Source organism: Labrus bergylta, chromosome 14 (genome assembly GCF_963930695.1).
Source record: "Labrus bergylta chromosome 14, fLabBer1.1, whole genome shotgun sequence".
Classification (NCBI taxonomy): domain Eukaryota; kingdom Metazoa; phylum Chordata; class Actinopteri; order Labriformes; family Labridae; genus Labrus; species Labrus bergylta.
Genome location: NC_089208.1, coordinates 12614413 through 12635476, shown reverse-complemented (window position 1 = coordinate 12635476; position 21064 = coordinate 12614413). Strand labels below are relative to the sequence as shown.

The window sequence follows — 21064 nt, the reverse complement described above, 5'->3', positions numbered from 1 at the left end:
AAATAGTGACTTCACAGAAGGGTCTGTCATGTAAATAATACATTTGTAATTTGGCAAAAAAAAAAATCTGCAATGAATAGAATAACCTTTAATGTATCACTGAGAAAGTCAAACATGAAACCCTTAATCAAAATAATCAAAGACAGAATTCTGTACACAATTTGTGCTTTACTGACAAAAAGAGATTGTACAGTTTCTACTGTTGATTGCAAGAGCAGTGCTGATCCATCACGTCGCCACAGGACAACACCTCAGCCATTGTTCTACTACTGTATAACTGAACAGCACAGTGTCAATCTGTCAGCCTTCCCCCTATGTGTACTGTTTACAAACAAGACAGCAGAAAATAACAAGTGCAATGCAGTTATGACATTTCAACTGAAAGCATGTGACCGCAACATGAAGAAAAAAAAATCTGGTTGTTGGATTGATAGCCAAGAGTCATGAGTATGAAAATAAAAAGGAATAAAAACATGAACTGCTCCTTTATGTCTTGAATGTTTTTTTTTTTTTTTTGGTGCTCCTTTGAACATTAGGCCACACAGAGCATGCAAAACCTTTCATGAACAGAGATACCAGTTCACCAGACTGTTCCCTGACAGACGGTTATAGTAATTCCAATGTTAAATAATGTCAAATTGTGCCACAATGACAACTTCAAATGATTGACAGAGACTTCACCGAAGTCATAAAACAAAGGGGGCCCGCCCAAAGATTTCCGCATGGCAAAATCTGGACAGAAGAAAAGGTACAGGACCACAAAGTCAAAAAAAAAAAAAAGAATAAAAAAAAAAAGGCAGACAATATCTCCCATAGACTGTATAAGCAAATTCCCACCTTAACAATTCTACTTTGTCTCCATTTTAATGGCTTTAGCAAAGAAACTGACCCCCCACCTGAAAGTTAGAAGATAGACTTATTTATGGTCCCAGTGGAAAATCTCACTAGGGCAACACTAGGGTTGTCTCTGAAGAAAAATGCTGACCCTTCATCCTTCTTGACTTCATTTCCAGACATGATAAAAGGATATCAAATCCTTTCGAAAAATTGAAATCAAATTTCAAAATTTTAGAGAAAAATGATTCTGATGTCTGATTTTTGAGATATGAAACAATAAGGGAACACTTCTACTTTATCTATCCAAACTGTTTTCCCAAATTTTCAATGTTGTAATGGTACAGTTCTATGTTTTATGACCAGCCCCTTTATTCACAGCTTCCAGAAGGACTGAACATATGAACTTTCTCATTCTCTAACCTTTAAAAAAAATATTCATAAACCAACAAGTGCTTTATAAGCAAATGATTGTAGTGTGATTCAAATCTTGGAAAACTGCTGGAGACAGAAACTAATAAAAAAAAAAAGCATTATAATATCACCATTGTTATATAAACTCATTTTCTATTCTTATAGTATTTGACATGTAAAGACCAAAAGGAAAAACATAACAAAGGCGTCAGTGGAACTTAAGGCTGAAATTTGAAAAAGAAAAAACACACCAATAGAGCATAAGTTATAAATTCCAAGAAGTTATTCATCTAGAAAAATATCAAATTAAAAATAAAACTTATAACAAATAAGAAAGACAGACAAACAGTTAAAATCTCTGGTAGACCATAAAGCAAGAAAAGCATCAACCATGCTCCAAGCACAGCATCCCTACAAGGCGACCTGCAAGTCAGTAAGGCCATCTAGCTCTCCTCAGGTCTGGACATGTTTTTCTTCTGAACGTGGATCAAAAGATGTAGTCTCGGGTCATCTTGAGGGACGGCATGGCCTCGTTGACATTCTGGTCCAGGCGGTGATACTCCACAGTGTTTCGTGAACACAGCCCGTCCTTCCAGCGCCGGCTTTGAGCCAGGAGGAAGATCTATAAAGAAAGAAGAAAAAAAGCGTTTAAGATATATGGAAATCAAATAATTGGATGTACAAGTGCTGATCAACTAAATTATTATAGTATTTCCTGCAGAAAAAATAAAAGACTAAATAACTGGTTCATTACTTCAGCTGTAAACCCAGATTTACATGAAAGCAGCATAATATATATAACGCAATGCATGCTTCCTCTGAAGATTGGTCAGAGGGGGAACATTTATCCCTGGAAAGAAAAAATGATGAATGCCGTTTTCCTGGGCAGAAAACTGATTAGGAACTGAACCATACACATCTTGGAACAAACTAGGGACGTTCCTAGGGGCTCATTTAGCGGGTTAACAATTCCAAATTGTGTAATTTGTGGCTAACTTTAGCAGTGCTAACCTTCTGTCCTCCTTGCAGGTTAATTTGATTATGAATTGTAGGCCTTTCCTCGACTAAGGATTTACATAGTCAAACCTGATTTATCAGATTTGTCCTGATCATTGAATGTTTTGTTGTTATTTTTGCGCTCATTGATCCATTTTGTCATTTCTTTTAATTTTGTGAGGTTGTGCCCTTAGGAAAGCTACTCCTGATGGTCAAATACATTCTCACCGTTTCTCTCCACCCCAATATCTATAGATTTATACTTTATACTACCACAAACAAAGTAAACCAGTGTGTTTTAGGACAGTGTGATGGTTGCATATGGTTTATTTGTATCTGATCCTTTAATTCAATTTAGTCAATGTTTCAGTGTGTCAATGTTGAGCCCGAAACAAATTGTCAAGGCCAAAGTTATTCTCAGCCTCTAGATATCAAAATCAGGGGTGTGACGCTTAACGTTTAAACATCTGACAAAAAGGGCTTTTAAACAGACAATCTTAAAACCTGTACCAAAAAAAACAAAACAGAAAAACCTCAGATCTGTGATGTCAACTACATCCTGAGCTGTTACTCAACACTCACCTTCCTCTTGTTATGATAGGTGATGTAAACAATCGCCACCAAGAAAGCCAAGATGACCAGATGAAAGAAGAAGTGGGAGTCTGTATCCTCTGTGTTGTAGCCGTCAGATTCATTTAAGTGTGTTTCAAGAATCCCCTTTGGTGGCTGCAGGCTATTCTCATTCTGGCCCTTGAAGCTGATGTTATTGTCATACATGTTGTCTCCATCGTCACCATCTCCGTAGTTAGGGTCTTCATCATCGTCATCATCTGTGTAACGCCGTGGTCCATTATCGGTGGGCTCCAGCAGGGCTGGGTCCTGCATTGTGGGCTGATTCAGAGCATCAGAGAGTTTGGAGTGAGAGTCAGGTACATCCAGCTCATCTATCCCAAGTTCAGTTGGTTCAGGGGCTTTGGTGGAAGTGGCTGGAGCCGCTTGAGTTGAGGCTACTTCAGCAACTTCAGTTTTATCTGTTGCCTTGACTTTTGCTGAGTTTACATTATCCTTTACTGGTGTTGTATTTGCATTGCTAGCATTGCTCATTGCTTGCTCCTGATCAGAATCAGAAATGATGGTTACTGGATGCGCTCCCTGGCTCCCTTTAGATGTTTTTGATTGAATGGCTGTCGTCAATGTGATGTCAGCAGAAGCCTTTATTGTTGCTGTTGTTGTGGAGTTGTTGCCAGCAGGTGATACAGGGTTCTTGGAACCTGTCGAAATATCTGGAATCTTGGGAACCGTTGGAGTTTCTGAATTATTGAGATCTGTAGCGGGGGCTGGATCTTTTGGAGCTGCTGTAGTTTCTGGATTCTTGGGAACCCTTGGAGTTTCTGAATTCATGGGACCCGTTGAAGTTGCTGGATTCTGATCAGGGGTCGAAGGCTTTGGGTCGTCCTTTTTTATAGCTGTCAAAGAAAGAGTTTCATCCTCCTGATTAGTGTTTGCAGACACTGTAAGGTAAGAGGGAATAAAAGTGCAAGAATTTTTATACATGGTTACAAAATAATATTGACAAAATTGTTATTTAAAAACGCATCAAAAACATTGAGCCAACACAAGAAGTGGCAGAACATTCAAGTTCCTTCATTTAAAGCTGATTACTTTTGACATGTACTCAGTGTAATCATCTTTTGTGTGTTGTTTTTTTAAGTTTATTGTCCGGTGTCTTTCAATAAAATTTTAAAAAAGCTGAATACTTTGTACTCTTGTAATATGTATCATGTTTAACAACAGCAGCTATAGCTGTTAAATTAGCTTATCCTCCCACTAAGAGACTTAAATACTCTTGGGCAAGGCAGTCAACTCTCTTGCTGCCATAAGAGAGCTGCCAAGTGGAAACTCGTGCTTAACACCAGCTTGTTTGTGTGTGAAACATGCATACACCCACAACTTGCCCTCATCGCACAACTACTGGTGACAAACAGTAACGACAAATAATGCTTTGGCGATTAATCAATGTTTCTATTTTCAGGAATTAATTCCGTAGATTACTGATAATGGACATCTCGTCAGCCTTTCATTAGTTTCAATTAGGCTGGCAGATCTTCTTACAAGAGGTTTGAATACTAATAGTTTTTTCAACTTTGTCCAGGAGTTTAAAAAAAAATTGCAGTAAAATTGAATTGAACAAAACTGATGTGATTTGTAATAATTTCCAAAGCTAACGCTGATCCTGACTCATTTGGCCACCTCTCCTGAATCAATGACATCCTTCAACCAATAAGTGTCAACATTATTCTATCCTGTGGGAGGAGGAGGCGTTGCTTAGGCAGGGATGGATGGAGAACACCAGGGACTTGAGGCCCGAGGTAAGACGTCACAAAGAGAAGAAAGAGACTATTCATACACATAAGCCACAGCCTGCATAAATAATCACTGAACAGGAGATCTTTGTGGTAGCTGGGTGAAACTAAATTTAGTATATTCAGCTTAGATTATTCTTGTTTTGATATTTAGTAAGTTAATAATATTTCACTTAACCCCAAATCTCGTCATATTCTAATCTTTAACTAAAAAGGCCATTGTTCATTTGTCACTGTTAGTGAGATTCACCCCATATCATATTTGTATGACCCCCCTAAAACAAAACTTTAATGCGTTTAAGTCACAAACCAATTGAGCAACTACACATCTGATAATTAAATGTTTGTTTTACAGAATAATTATTCAGTCTATTCAAGTCAATCAAATTCCTCCCTTTGTTTGAATGCTTGAATCTAACAGCAGGTTACGTTAAACAAAATGTTTGTGTAACCTTAAATACTTCAAAAGAAGATGACAATTCAACTTGGTTAATACTGCTATCAGATACTAATATGATTCTAGGCTACAAGGAGATATTGCAGTAAATATCTCCATTACATAGTTCTGCTTACAAGACAAATTGGACAAATGTTATTAGAAATACTTTTCAGAACAAATGCCCTTAAATAAGTTTCAGCTGCTGATGAATAATCAACACATGTTTTTTTTTTTTTTTTAGCTGTGTCTGTGCACCTTTGTCTTAGTTGTACACAGAGACAATCAGATAGAGAAAGAAAGATAAGAATTATGACTTTACAGTCCTCTTGGGAAGGAAAAAGAAATAGGCCAGATACTTTATGTTTCCCCCTCAAAAAGACAAAGACTAACACAATGTTGCAATCTGAGAAGCACAAAGATGCAGTAACAAGATACATAGTCTTCATTTTTAAAAGAATAGAGAAAACAGGCTAAGAAACCAACACAGCTGACCCATTTAAAACTGATTTAGTCAATATATGACTCTAAGTCAAAGTCCATTTATGCAAGACCGAGCCTGCCTATGGGGTCAATTTTACAGCCCTTTCCCTTGGTGGTTAACTTCAAAGGCTTTTTCTTTAGAGGGTATGGGAACTGGACTGACAGGGGTACATTAACAGAATAGATATATGACAAGGACACCTGAAACAATAACTTTTTCAGGCCTTCACAAATCAAAAAAAGCTCTGGAGTCGCCGCAGGGCTGCTAAAAGCAGACGCGTTCAAAGGACTGAACTTAGTAGATGTCAAACCCAACACAGGTTTAATGTTAAGTTAGTTGCTTGGTTATCAAGCATTGATGACTGGTTAGACTTGTAGTTACAGCCTATGGTTAGATAGTGAGCCTAAGGTATGCTAGACATGGCGTCTAAAAAGGTTATTTACGTTTATTTCGATACGCATAAATCTCAAAACACAACGGACGTCTCTCAATAACAAACCTTTGAGGATGAACTCCTTCAATGTTAGTTTGGAAATTGGTTTATATCCTATACCCTTAGATGGTTCAATAATGACTTAAGTTAGAAATTGTACTTTTCTGGGTCCCTCTCACCTGACATCCTGCTCGCTAGCATGACGTATTAGCCAACAAGCTACAGCAGTGTTATGTAGCTACCTGACTAGCTAACTACCAGTCCTGTGGTTAGTTAAATCAGAAATTCCTTTTTAAATAATTCATAAAAGTGTAACATACCTGATGTCGAGCCTTTTATCGGAAGTGACAGGCACTGTGAGGCAAATAGCTGGACGAAAATTAGCCAAGAAAGAGCACAAATGTGCCTCCTGCTTCGACTCATCGTTCCGTGCGCCGCCATGTCGATGTGTGAGTGACTGAAGAGGCGTGGTCTACAGTTCACCACGAACACGTGACTGTTTGTCATAGACTGGTGAGAGTCAAATAGACAATAGACTGGTGAGAGTCATATAGACTGGTGAGAGTCATATAGACTGGTGAGAGTCAAATAGACTGGTGAGAATCATAGAGACTGGTGAGAGTCAAATAGACTGGTGAGAGTCATATAGACTGGTGAGAGACTTATAGACTGGTGAGAATCATATAGACTGGTGAGAGTCATATAGACTGGTGAGAATCATATAGACTGGTGAGAGTCAAATAGACTGGTGAGAGTCATATAGACTGGTGAGAGTCAAATAGACTGGTGAGAGTCATATAGACTGGTGAGAGTCAAATAGACTGGTGAGAGTCAAATAGACTGGTGAGAGTCATATAGACTGGTGAGAGACTTATGGACTGGTGAGAGTCATATAGACTGGTGAGAGACTTATAGACTGGTGAGAGTCATATAGACCGGTGAGAATCATATAGACTGGTGAGAGTCATATAGACTGGTGAGAGTCATATAGACTGGTGAGAGTCAAATAGACCGGTGAGAGACTTATAGACCGGTGAGAGTCATATAGACCGGTGAGAGTCAAATAGACCGGTGAGAGACTTATAGACTGGTCAGAATCATATAGACTGGTGAGAGTCAAATAGACCGGTGAGAGACTTATAGACCGGTGAGAGTCATATAGACCGGTGAGAGTCAAATAGACCGGTGAGAGACTTATAGACCGGTGAGAGTCATATAGACCGGTGAGAGTCATATAGACCGGTGAGAATCATATAGATTGGTGAGAGTCATAGACTGGTGAGAATCATATAGACTGGTGAGAGTCAAATAGACCGGTGAGAGACTTATAGACCGGTGAGAGTCATATAGACCGGTGAGAGTCAAATAGACCGGTGAGAGACTTATAGACCGGTGAGAGACTTATAGACCGGTGAGAGTCAAATAGACCGGTGAGAGACTTATAGACTGGTGAGAGACTTATAGACTGGTGAGAGTCAAATAGACTGGTGAGAGACTTATAGACCGGTGAGAGTCATATAGACCGGTGAGAGTCAAATAGACCGGTGAGAGACTTATAGACCGGTGAGAGTCATATAGACCGGTGAGAGTCAAATAGACCGGTGAGAGACTTATAGACTGGTGAGAGTCAAATAGACCGGTGAGAGACTTATAGACTGGTGAGAGTCATATAGACTGGTGAGAGTCCTTCCTGTAAAAGACTCACTGTTATTAACAAATAAGTTAACCCCAACATAGAAATAGCACAGAAAAAAAGATATCCACGAGTGAACCTTTAACTACTTCAGATATTAGTTTACACTTTCAATGCCTTGTTTAATGAAAAGGTTAAAAATGAAAAGTATTTCAGCTATGACGTTAATCACAGCTACAGATTGTAAGCCCATTAAGCATATGCAAACTTGTCACACCCATAAGCTTGTTTTTTCATCTATTTGCTAAGCTAAATTGTCAAGGTTGGCTGTTTGTATGTTATGTTAAGTCTATGATTTCTGAACACTCATTGGAAAAAGCAAGTCATGTACAGAGGTGACCTCAGCCTCCAGGAAGTTGTTATAACAAAATAAAGAGCAATACAATTAGAAACTGGTTCAAGATGTTCTTTATTTAATTCAGGGAATGGCAATACTGTCAGTAACACTAAGTACGATTCCCATAACCAGTTGTGGAAGACTACCACCTCTCCATTATATTCATTATATTCAGCGTCCTTCTTTAAAGAAGTCCTGTAACTCTCCTCCACTGGGTTTCACTGTGTGCATGATACATTTTTCTTTTATTGGCTCTAATCAACAGATCCTCACTTTCATAAGACTTCACATGTGGAATAAACTATGTAAGACTGTCAATAAAATAATGTTCTTTTTGCTTTATGTAACAAAAGACATGTTTTACACCAAATGCACAGACAAAGAACAAGTGAGACAAAAACACACAAAGTATACACTGGGGTTAACTGTCTTTTAGGGCAACTGACAGCAGCTTACACCAGGGACAACTAACCCTCTCTGTTGAATAAGATAATATTAAGACAGACAGTAGAGCTCTCAAGTGAAGAGGTGTGGAAGTAACAGTTGTCACCACTACTGCTTTAGAGCCAGGAGTGCTTAATGATGCAATGTAACAGCACCATCTAGTTGTATAACTACTCAACTGTATGCTGGATGTGTTGAGTCCTGTACGCATTTTGAGCTAGTTTCTTTTTCCCTTTTCTCTGGGTTGGAACGCTAAGAAATTAAAGCATCATGTAGGAATGTAGTGAAACAACAAAGAGTGAGGCCAACATCTATGTCCTCAAAAAGCTACCTTTCCCATGTGAGCTACATAATTCATGATAAAACGTTCCATTGTGGTTTTGTTCTGAGCATTGGCTCTGTATTATGACAAAATAATGTTCCCTTTAAGTGGTCCTTTAAAAGTGGTAGATCATTGAAAGAACAATTTGACCTTTAAGCTGTCTTCTTTATCCAGCTGTAGCATTTCTAGGGGGAACAAGGGTTTTGTGAGGGCTAGCTAATCAGTAAAGGATTTATTTATTTTTGGAAAGGGGGGGGGGGGGTGCATGTGTGTTGGGAGGAAAAGAAGCCTCATCCTCCTATGCCTGGAATTCCAAGCCGAGACCAAGCTTGTGGCCACCAGCGTTGATGTTCTTGCCATCGAGGAGAGCAGAGAGGGTAAGCTTGATGCCTGCAGAAACAGAGACATCTAGTGAAGACATGCGCAGACTAAACCATTTTTACAAGCGCCAACATTTAGATATTTTGTGCCAGTCCCACGAACAAATGTATGGAATATTTATTTTACAACACATAGTTTACTGAGCCACACTGATATACGGAAAGTTTCCCACCTCCATCATGTCTGTTTTCTACCACTATTCAACATTAAAGTATATAGTTCTTTAATTTGTCTTCTGCTGTTTGTCCTTGAAATCAAAGTCATATTGCACTATATTACTGTTCTGTTTAGGGTTTAGCTCTAATCGAACTAAAGTCAGCAGAGGAATGCATCTTTAAGTAGTGCGATGCATTCTTTTCGATCAAATACTTCAAAAACTGCAAGACAGCCCATCACAATAAACATGTCCTCTGTACAGGTGTAAAATACACCTCAATTATAAAACTAAATATTCCACGCACACATCTCAATCACTCTGCTCAGATCAGGCCTACATTCAGATTTTATCAATTGTTATAACATTATCTGGTTCACAGTGTTCGATTAAATAAATATTGTTGTCTCTGTAAACATGGTCAGTCTTTTGGTTCATTAAAGCACTTGATACTTCTTTTATAAAACAAGTGCACTCACCTGGCTTAAGAGTCTGAGTGTAGCCCAGGCCCACAAGGCTGGAGTTGTTCACCTTGGCCTGTTTGGGAAACACATGAAGTTCAAACAGAGACAAAATGGCCAGTAGGCAAAACAACCATTCACTTATAGTGGCTCCTCTTCAACTGGGATTAAAGGACTACTGTGAGCCTGGTCCTTCTGCAGCAGACACACTCCTATTCACCATTTTACCCGGGTGGACACTGCACTTACTCGTTTTCATGGACTTGCATCCATTTTTTTTTTTTTTTAAGTTGATCAGCATGACAGGTCGTGTTGGGAAGATTGTGACTTAGATTTGAAAAGTGCTAGCTACTTTTGATGCAGCAGTGTTTTTTCTTTCATTAAACAGAATGTAGAGTCATTAATGATAATAAACTGCCTGCAGCATGGTATCAAACAACTGCTTTCCCTGACCTCTGGATGATGGGATGAGTAGGTTACAACAATCCCTGAGGGGTATCAAAGAAGTCACACTGCCATTAGAAAACACCTGACTATACTACTACTGTTACCACTCCTATTTCTGCAAGTTGAACACTACTCACAGAGAAGGATGCGTCAGGGTCGATCTGATACTTTGCAGCGATGCCAAAGCGGGTGTTGCTGTTTCCAGCGGTCCAGGCGAGGTTAACGGCTGTCTCCAGCTGGTCATTCACCTTCTGGTAGATGGAGCCACCAAACTCAGTTCCATCATTTCTGAGAAAAAAACAAAACAGATTGGAATATAAATACACTGTAATCGTAACTATATTCAAATATGTATTCTCCTACATTATATGTGAAATGATCTTGTGTTTAGTAAACAAGTCCGACTCATACTCAGGACGTTGCATGCCACTGATGCAAAGCCTTCATTAAACTTTGTCTGACCTCACACAAGCACTTCTGCTGTAATTCAAACTGACAGACTCAGTGAGAGGTACAGCAGGAAACAAAAAAAAAAGATGAGACACTGTGACCAGTTCTTTGCTCCCTCACATTCTCTCCCTGCCTGACACCACCACACTCTGCCTTTCACTGGAGGTCTTTACGTCTGGCAACAACTCCCTTCACCTCACTTGTAATATAGTAAATCCAATCACCTGGCTGTAAAAATAACTGCCAGGCACCTGGGAGCCGGGCAGACAGCCAAATGGGCAACAAGTTATTCAGCCAGACGAGGACAAGGAAACCGTTTGAAGACTGGTTTGATTAAGGTCACACGTCTGGACTTACTTAAAGATCGAACATTTACTCTGTAACATATTTCATAACATCATCGGAACCTTAACAGTCTTTGGGTTATGGTTGATGATGTTTGGACTAAAGCTTCAGGCTACCATTAGTACCTTGGTAGTTTACATTTACTCTGCAATCTACCTTAAACATCATTAGATTTACAAAACTGTGAGCACTGTATGAATGACAGTAACAATCTGCTTCTTGTAGTCTTACACATTTGTATGGAGCTGGAACTCGTCGGTCTTGTATCCAACAGCGAAGTTGCTCTGGGTGACCCTGTTCCTGCCAGCCTCAAAAGTCATCTGGTAGCCGGCCAACCAGCCCTCGTAGCCAACCACTGCTGCTCCATGAATGGCTGTACCATTGATGTCGTAGTTCACGTCGCAGCCGAGGTTGATGTGGTCACACTTGTAGCCCGTCTTGATCTTTCCACTCTTCTTGCTGTCAAAATTTTGGGAGGAGACAGTATGTTGTTAATCAAATGTCAGGTTCCCCAAGAGCTAAAACATCCCACTGTTGTGAAAACAATAAATAAAGTGGAAAAAGTGCACTTTTTAATCAGGATTTCAACAAAAAGTATATTGTCACAGCAGGAATTGGGGGAGGGGGGTCTTGTTTTTGAACACTGATGATGTTTGGCACAGATTAGAGGTTTACAGATCCAAGTAACACAATAATGTTCATAGTATCCTTCACTTTTAATTCAGCTAGGATTTATCCATGAAATCTGAGTCCAGCCAAATGTAAGTGCTCCGTGCATCGTGCCTTCTATCCACGTTTAAGAGCAGGGTGCCTCGGTGACTTCGTTGGTGACCTTAGCGGAGCGGGTCAGCAAACCTGGCTAGCCAACATAAGCTAGTTGGCAGTTGAGCATCTCCTCTAGTTCACTGATGTGTTAATTTAATCAGACCTATGTTACCTACCTGTATTTCAGCTAAATAAGTAGCTTACACGTCCGCTTGTTTAATTCAATGATCAATTGTTCTGTCCAAATTGATAGCTGCAGTCAAATGAGACTATTGGACAGTTTCAAGAAAAATGCTTTCGAAGAAAAGGCTGATTTTGCCCGATGAAGATGGATAAGGTCCCTTATTATAATTAAATGTTTATACCTATCAGCTGTAGATCAAAAGGGTATTTAGGATATATCTAACCATTCCTTTTATATACTTAAATAATCCCTGAGAGAAATTCTGGAGTACACTCTGCCATTGAGAGACATGCTCCTCCCACACAGAGGCCTGAAATACACACACATGCACAAACAGGACGTGTGGACATGCATTAGTGGAGAGATGTCAGATTGAGGCTGCTACACACTTCCAGAGCTGTTGGGGCTTCGGTGAATTACTCAGTGACACCTCGGCAGTTCTCAGGAAGTGCCCTGGCATCTCTCCAGCTACCAGACCAACTTCTCATTTAGCTGCTCTTACCCAGTGTTTGGTGAGAAGGAGGAATCAAACGTCAGCTTCAGCCCCTTAGCCAACTGTGGAATAGTTAAGAAGATATTGCAAACAAAATCAACAATCATGTACATATGAAACTACAAAGTCACAAGGAATAATTGACCCAGTACTTGAGTGAATTCAGAGAAAACAATATATTTTTCCTGCCAACAGCAACCTCAAACATATTTATATCACTTTTTAGGATTTCTTGTCAGCCGAGCAATGTCTAATACCTGGTCTTCAAGGGTGATCTCTGTTCCCAGGGTGTTGTCTGTGTTCCACTTCTCTGTGAAGGTCAGTCCGTGCTCTGCCCACTTGTATTTGGTCTCCAGGGAACCTGCGACTTTGCTGGTCTCAGTGTTGGCAGAGCCTGTGCTGGTGAACTCCTGAAGAGAACAGTTTGGGGAACAACAGGTTCACTAGCAATCATCTTCCAATCAACATAGACACATAAAGTATATCATTTTTATGAGACATTGATAGAACATTTGGACAGATTTCTGAGATTTATTTATTAAAAGAAAGCCAAAAATGTAATAACTACATTTTTGTGTACTTCTAAAGGAAACGCACATCAAACGTGATTATTTGGACACAAGGTCTTATTTGAGTAAATCTAAAACAATTATATATATGAGTTAAGAGATAGAAGTGAAAGTGTCCTGGAGCAGCTATGATAAACTGATTATGACTGACAAAGACTTACCAGTCCATTCTCAGACTTTGTTTTCAAGTCCAGCTTGATGAGCCCAAAGCCTGAAACATAAAAAGGATCAAAATCATGTGAAGATGTAACTTTACATCTAATAATAACCCCCATGAAACATTAAGTCATTCTTAGAACACAAGTATTGGATAGCTCTAAAAAAAAAGTAGACTATTTAAACACCAAAGCTGTTATACTACCATACATTAGTCTACTCTTTCCCCATAATTATATCCATACACCTTAAAAAAAAAAATCAATTTAGATACTCCAGAACACAGTAAATCAATAAATGGATTAATATTGGTGAACAATTAGCCTCCAGAGTACAATTAAAATGATCCCTATCCCACTGACTGAACCTGTGCATTGATTGGTTGCAGGTTCATTAGAGCAGACAGATATGAAACATAGACACAAGGTTTGTTTTGCAGATTCAGATTTTTAAACCATTATAGTTATTAATTGATTCACCCAACCAAACTTCACATAAGGAGCTACAGATGGTAATATTCATGTGCTTCTTAGCTTAGCTTAGCACTACTCTATTGTCAAACCTACCCCTTCAGTAAACCTTATACTCATCAACCAATCAATGCATATCTTTATCTGAAGCAGCACTTCCTTCTCTATCAATAGGTCCTCAGCTTTGGGACAAATCTCAGCTTTGACGCTTTTCCCTGCAGGTTATGTTCAATATGTGACATAGCTTTTACTCAATTCAAGCCACTGTCAGACTAGTGAGGATTTATCCTTAATGGAAATGTGAATTGCTCTGCTGCAGCAATTTCCTTGATAAAAAGAAGACATCACGCCGTAACCTTTAGAGCACAGCTGTGTGTATAGTACACACAAAACACACCCCAATGACACCTACTAAAACTGCAGATTCTGTAGTTCTCCTTAGCTGTTTATACATTGCCAGTTAATGCCAGGATATTTACACTCGTGTTACACCTCATCTCACGCGAGTCAATAATGGCGTGGCAAAGTCGTTCAGCCCCTCGACCAGCATCAGAGGTCGTTACAGAGACGTATCAGGAGAAGACTGTGACAGTTAACGCTGTATCTGCATGTCTGATAGTGTGTGTGTATGTGAAGCTCCCGCTGCTTTTCACTCATCCTGCCTCTTGAGATTCCACAACGCTGTTAACAAAATGTGAAATTCCACACTGAGACACCAATATCATGTCGTTTGGATGCGTTGTTGTAGAAGAATGAAGGCAAAGTGATGGTGGAGCTTTGTTACGGTGCTGTTGTGGGTTTGTAAAAAAAAAAAAAAAAAAAAGGGCTCTTAACAAGAAGGCTGCTAGTGGTAATCTATGAAAACAAATAAGTTTGGTTTATGATTTTCTTTTCTCCGACATTGTAGCAAACACTGCATTGGATACAGAGGCTGGGTTTGTAGAATCACTGTAGACTGAAGCTTGACGTTTTGTAAGAGCTCTCTTTTTATAACTTCCGAGCACAACATAGGAAGGTTTGTCACTCTACACTTCTTGAGTTTAAGGTGAAAAACAATCTCATACTCATTTTACAAAAATGTGAAAATAAATGATCATATAAAGAGAGGTGACTTAATAAAACTAGTTTTAAGTTAAGGAAGCAATCATACCAATCAAATAGCAGGAGCACATTCAGATGACCACACACAGCGCTGTTACACTTCTGTTACACTTCTGTTACTACCTGAACTTTGTGCGTCTGTGACATTTACCGATACGTCCGATGTATGAGACGCACTTTTGTGACCTATTTTTTATTTTTTTATATACAAAGTTTGCTACACACTATATACCGGCGCGACCAATACACTACACAATACACTACACAGTAGACGCGAAATGACGCAATTGAAAATTTGCCCCCATTCATTGTGTATTGTAAGCCGTGCTGGGAAACAAAGTGACGCTTTGTTTCCCAGCACAGGTCAACAGTGAAGGTGGGCAGCAGGACTTCAGGGAAGAGAGTCTACTCTGTACATCACAACTGTTCCTGTAGGCTGAGTACTCAACTACCGTACTGTAGCAAGGAGGAGTGCAAACTCCACAAAGCGAAAACAAATGGTTCTGAAAGAGCTACACAGACACAGCTGCACAGAAAGTGCACGTTGTAGACTTCACAATAGAAATCGTTACCGGGACTACAGATCAAACCTTCTTTTCTGTCTGGTAGACATCCAAGATCAGACTGTCTTATGAACCAGTGAGACTTATATGCCGGATTTTAGGGTATTTAATAGTGAGAGGTAACAGGGGTGTCACGGTCCTGCCTTGAACAGCTATTGTTAAAGGTGCTTAAAGGTTAAAACTTACACTGCTCCAAATTGCATTGAACACATTGTGACTGAGTTTTTAAACAACGCATCACGGCCAAATGTAATCACTTTAAACGTTTACTGTAGTATGGGGCTGCATATGTTGATCTAATGAGTGAGTGTGAATGGCTGCTTCTTGCTTACCGTATCCCTTGGTAAAAACATCCTTGGCAGACTTTCCAAGGTCAACGTAGGTCGGAGGTACAGCCATTATCTGCACAGAGAAAGATGAGGTTCAAGGCTGTGACTAAGAACAAGACAGGAGACAAAAAAAAAAAAAAGACACTCTCTCTGCTAAGTAACATCCCGAGTGTCTCTTCTGTTTCACAGATGTGCCAGCCACACACAACATTGAAGGCACAGTGAGCACACTGCATCAGGAGAGCACACTGACAGATCAGATGTGATGTGTTAGGTGAGAACTCGGAGGTGCTGAGAGAGGGAGGCAGCAGACACTGGAGGTCAGTGACACTGATGGTGAGGAAAGGTAGAAATCTCATGAAGTTACTATCTTACATGAGCAACACAAAGGTACACTGCGATGCTAACGCATACACTTTTGTGAAAACATGTCAGCTTGTCACATTTTTTGCATTAGGCTTTGACCTTCAGTTTGGGATTTTGAACTTTAAGCTTTGTCAATAGTTTTTCATTCTTGATTTTTTTTTTTTTTTTTTTTTTAAAGGCTTATTTAATTTCAAACAATTGTTCAGTTCTGAAAAAACTAAGATCTTATTTTCCCCACATAGTAACTTTCTTAACTCAAATGGGATGTTGCAGAGTGGGAGAAGAAGCTAAGTTCAGACAAAAACAATGATGGCCACAGACTGAAGCACAAAGCAGATGTTTGCTAACCCTCTATGTGTTTGAGTGAACTTCTTTGTCCTTTCTATCCATGAGCAGCCTGTTGTGCAAGACATATCTAGTTCCTCATTAGGATATGTAAACACAGATTCCATTTTCTCAAAAGCACAATAGTTGTGAAGTAACAGCTGTTGCACAATCATATCGATAACATAAACCTGTATATTGACAGTAGAAAGACCAGGAATGTGAACAGGTGAGTTGCAATTTTTGGGCATACAACAGGAGGGAACAAGGCTTTTGCTACCAGTAATATAAAACTAAAATCCAAGCATATTTTACACTAGTGTAATAGTAGTTCAAAATCCATGTCTCATTTCTGCCTTTAAGCCTGTTCAACCAGGTCTGTTGGCAACCCCACCTTTTTTCAACAACCCCACCTTTTCACTCCACCTATATTTATGACTTATCGTGACACGTCTACTGAAGTGTACCCCTTTGCATATTGGGGCCCCATTTGTTTTTGTTTTCTGCATCAGGCCCCTTTTCCTTAATTTTCAGCACCCAAAAATGGGGTTAACATCAGCTCCAACACAAATCATGAGAACATGTTCATGGCATGTGTCTACACTTCTCTACAGATCCCTCAGGACCAGTCAATGTGGAAGAACTGATCTGTATTCATAGGGCAGTAAATGTCAAATGTCACACATCTTTCTACAGAGCCTGTGAAGACATACACAAATCGTATGTCCACTAAGCCATTCACCCTGTGCTCACACACACACATGCACACACACATACATGCACAGGCTGCCAAAAACCACCCCACTGCGCCTGAGTAGCTTTATGGCTTTCACACATGGCAAGAAGAGGACTTAGGGCTTGTAACACATTCGACATATTATAACATTATTGAGAAAGAGGCGACTTTTGGAGCTTAATATTTTTAAGCTAAAGAAATATATCTTTGCATGGTTATAAAACAAATTATTATCCGAAGAGAGAATGCACCAAACTCGAACCATGATTTAAAAAAATCTACTTATTGACTTTGAAGCTCAGTTTTTGGATATTTACCAACCTTGTGCACATCTTTATTTATGATCAAGTTATTTTAAGACCTACAATTTCTCTAAAATAAATTTAAAAGGTCTTCCTACAGAGACTAGAGCAGTGGCTACTTGACTCATAGGCTTATGAGGGCAGTGAAGGCATCATCTCCATTCCCTCGCCTGCTAACAGATTAGCATCATCAAGGTGGGATGCGGACAGCGTCCTCCTGTGAGGACAGAAAGTCAAGCAGGAGGTCGCATGATGTCCAGAGGGCAAAGCCATTAGCTAGGTAAGCTTCTTTGCTATCTAGCTGACTAGCTGCTGACCACTAGCCCATGCCCTGTCAAATGACCGCAAGACATTAGCTAGCAGTAGGCCTAGCATCTCTGCAGGACGTCGAGCGACATCCTTACTCAGGTTAAAAATGACCTGATGAGACAAACAGCAGCGGGACCCGGATGTCAGAGTCAGTCGACTAATAGTGATAAAGACAAAAGAAGTGCAGTACAGAAAATCTAAGTATAGTCGCATTTTAGTGATGGATACATAACGTACCTCTCTGTGTTCCAGTCCTGACCGAGAAGGGGCTTGTCAACCGCACAAAGGGAGGAGAGAAGAGGGAGGTGGCGCGGCGTCACGTACGCTAACCAACGAGTCACGCAAAGCAGCAGCAGGCTTCCGTCGTCAACGTCAAAGATACAACACTTTTATCAGAGAGCAAGATCATTCACTCCCTGTTGGTTTGCACATTAAACGAACGTGTTCTAAGTTGAGGTATTTTTGTACAACACAGCATTAGTTAGTAAAAAAAAAAAAAAGACTGTCAGTGACGAGGTTGACAATTTCTATAGATACTTTTGAATGCTTGTAATTGCTTATTTTCCACACTAAAGTGATATGTTTCACTGTTAGGATGAGACTTTTAGTCAGAGAACACTACTAACACATCAATCAAGCATCAATCAATCTTCAGCCCATATAGTGCCAATTCATAACATATTTTATCTCAAGAATCTTTAAAAAAAAAAAAGATAAAGTCTAGACCAGGGGTGGGCAACATGCGGCCCCCATCAACCCTCAACGTGACCCTCAAATCGATTTTTACACATCAATTAATCGGAAGAAAACATGACTAAATCTACCATGAAATCATGAAAACCAGAAGTATGTCCATAATAATATTTGATCACTGGCATATGTTGAGTTAAATTGGAGTCAAAATTGACTGTAATCGTTTTTGTATCCTACAATTTGGCCCTTGCTGTGACCAAAGTTGCCCATCCCTGTTGTAGACCTTACTCTTTATTATATTATACATGTACATAACATAAATAAACTAAATAGGCCTAACAAACTAAATTCTATCAACAAATAAATAGCTCCTACACTTTATTTTGGATACTTTTGAATATGAGACCTAAAAGACTTCCGTACACTAACTGAAGTAAAGTATTGAATGGAGGGAATTTAATTATTACACCAAATTTTGACATGGTGCTACTGAAGTATGAACAGTTTCCACCCTTCAGTATTTAACGTTACCACTGAGATTTGATTAGAGAAAAAAAAGTAAAAACGTACCTTTGAAACATTTGGCGAGTTTTGATATAGCCTAGGCCTATAGCCATGTTACATTAAAATAAATAAAAATACAAAAAAGAAACCTACACACAAAAGAATATAGTAAAACATAGATTCAAGAACGAAATTAATAAATATTTATTGAAAATAGATAGGATAATTTACCCCCTCAGCTTCATCATCGTTACAAGTTCATCCACCCGAAAACGGAAATAGCACGAGGTGAAACATCTCATTTTGCAGCACTCTTCTCTGTATAAGTTGTGTATTACCTTGACGCATGCGTAGTGTACCCAGGGTTGCACGCAACTCCCAACAGCATCGCTGAAAAGCGTTAAGAGCTGGCTGTAGATCAGCTCTCTGCACATTCAACTCACAAATTAATATCGTGCTGTTTATACAAACTGTTCCGGGACAGCGGGGGCCTCTCACCAGATGTAATGTTACATCACATCTGTCCAGGACAGAAGGACAGGATGAGAGGACTCAGCGCTTACTGTTGACCTCAGCTGTTAGTCGAGGGTTGAAATTCTCAACCTTTGACTACAGAACTGTTTCTCCCTGCCTTTGTAATGTGGTATACAATCACTCCTAGGGAAGCTATTTGATGTAAACGTTGCTTGTATATTAGGCTATCGATTACTTGCAGAACTGTCCTTTAATTCAGGATTAAACACTTTTCATAAAATATGCAGATGCAGTTAACATTTTGATTCAGTAAAAATAAAACAATTTGGATATTGAGCCAAATTATTGAAATTGTATTAAAGCTCTGTACACAGTTTATCCAAGGGTTGAGCTAATCATGTCTTCTTTACTCCCTACTTTTACAGATAATACTTATTTGGTGACACTTGTTTTCTGAGAAATTGAGGTTTTGTTTAGGACAGTTTTAAATAATCTGAATCAAAAACTGGTCCAACATTTAAATGCAAAATTATTTAAAGAGAAAACAAAGAAATGTTTGTTCTCAAATTGACCAGAACCCAGTATTTCAATCAGAATGATATTTACAGTGTTATTTCATAGCCTTATACGGTCAGTTTTTACCATTTACTACATTTTAATATCAGATCAATCAGGCAGATAAGAGAGGAGTACATTCACTAAGATAGTGCCTTTGTCTTCCCTTGCTTTCCTGGTTGTGAATGCAGATTTTGGCTGTGAAATGTTGTTTTTCAGTTTTGTTCTATGCAGGATTTCTCAGAAACGTAGCAGTGTGGTTAAGTGGAGGAAACATTTCCAAAACCTTAAAGGTGCTTCCTTTGCTGCCGACACAGCTGGCAACCAAAAGCAAACAGTGAGAGTAATATTGTCTCTGTTTTGATATTTCTCTTTCCATTGTTTTGCATATGCTACTTTCACTCTGATAATTTTTTTCAAGTTATAACTTAAGACCTCTATCTATTTACCGGAATCAAAATGTCTCAAATAATGTGGATTCCACTGATGAATAAAACTTTCTCTGCTTGATACAAGTGAGCTCATTGAAATCCCCTGATGGCAGTGAAGGATGAGCTGTTCTGGAAAGATCATGTTATAAATCTACTTGTGGCTGATAAAACCCCCATAGAAACATCCTCTCTAAATAACGGAGACAAAGAAACATACATTAGATCCTGCTGCACTGAGCTTCTTCCTTCTTGAGACGTGAAGTACTGAAGAGGTTGTGATCACTTGTATCCTCTAGAGGTCAGTGTTGGTAGTCTGAAGTAAGTTATTATTGTCAGTGCATTGGGTTGTTCAGAAAACGTAGCACTGTAGCTTAGAAGCCGTCTTCAACCCTGGTCTGTAAAATAATAACTCAGTCCGTCATCCACAATGTAGTTTTAATAAATCTTTTGACAAAAGTTTTTTTAATCTTAAACTGACGATTTTTTTTCTAATCGAATTTTGGGTTACAATAACAGCTTTTTTTCAGATTGCCAATCAAGTTTTAATGATATTCTATTTAGTATTTTATGCTGAACATAACAAATGTTTTATCATTTAGTACATCAAATTGATATATATATATATATATATATATATATATATATATATATATATATAGATATATATAAATCCATGTTTGTGTGGCTGTGCGTGTCTAAGTGTAGGTGAGGAGTGTGTTGGTTTTGTGATGAATGTTTTAATTATG

The 21064-nt window shown here is 39.0% G+C and overlaps 2 protein-coding genes across 2 annotated transcripts; both read right to left on the bottom strand.

Moving 5' to 3' along the window:
- Positions 1-73: 73 nt before the first annotated feature.
- On the bottom strand, positions 74-6430 carry c14h5orf15 (chromosome 14 C5orf15 homolog). Its single transcript, XM_020635627.3, has 3 exons — positions 6281-6430; positions 2827-3755; positions 74-1870 (listed from the first exon to the last, which is right to left on the bottom strand). The coding sequence occupies exons 1-3, from the start codon at positions 6399-6401 to the stop codon at positions 1736-1738; spliced, it is 1185 nt and encodes a 394-aa protein (XP_020491283.2). The 5' UTR covers positions 6402-6430; the 3' UTR covers positions 74-1735.
- Positions 6431-8045: 1615 nt separating this feature from the next.
- Positions 8046-18024, bottom strand: vdac1 (voltage-dependent anion channel 1). The gene is made up of 9 exons (XM_020635600.3): positions 17899-18024; positions 15628-15697; positions 13167-13216; positions 12694-12846; positions 12446-12498; positions 11226-11453; positions 10337-10487; positions 9771-9828; positions 8046-9146 (listed from the first exon to the last, which is right to left on the bottom strand). The coding sequence occupies exons 2-9, from the start codon at positions 15692-15694 to the stop codon at positions 9055-9057; spliced, it is 852 nt and encodes a 283-aa protein (XP_020491256.1). The 5' UTR covers positions 15695-15697; positions 17899-18024; the 3' UTR covers positions 8046-9054.
- Positions 18025-21064: the final 3040 nt, after the last annotated feature.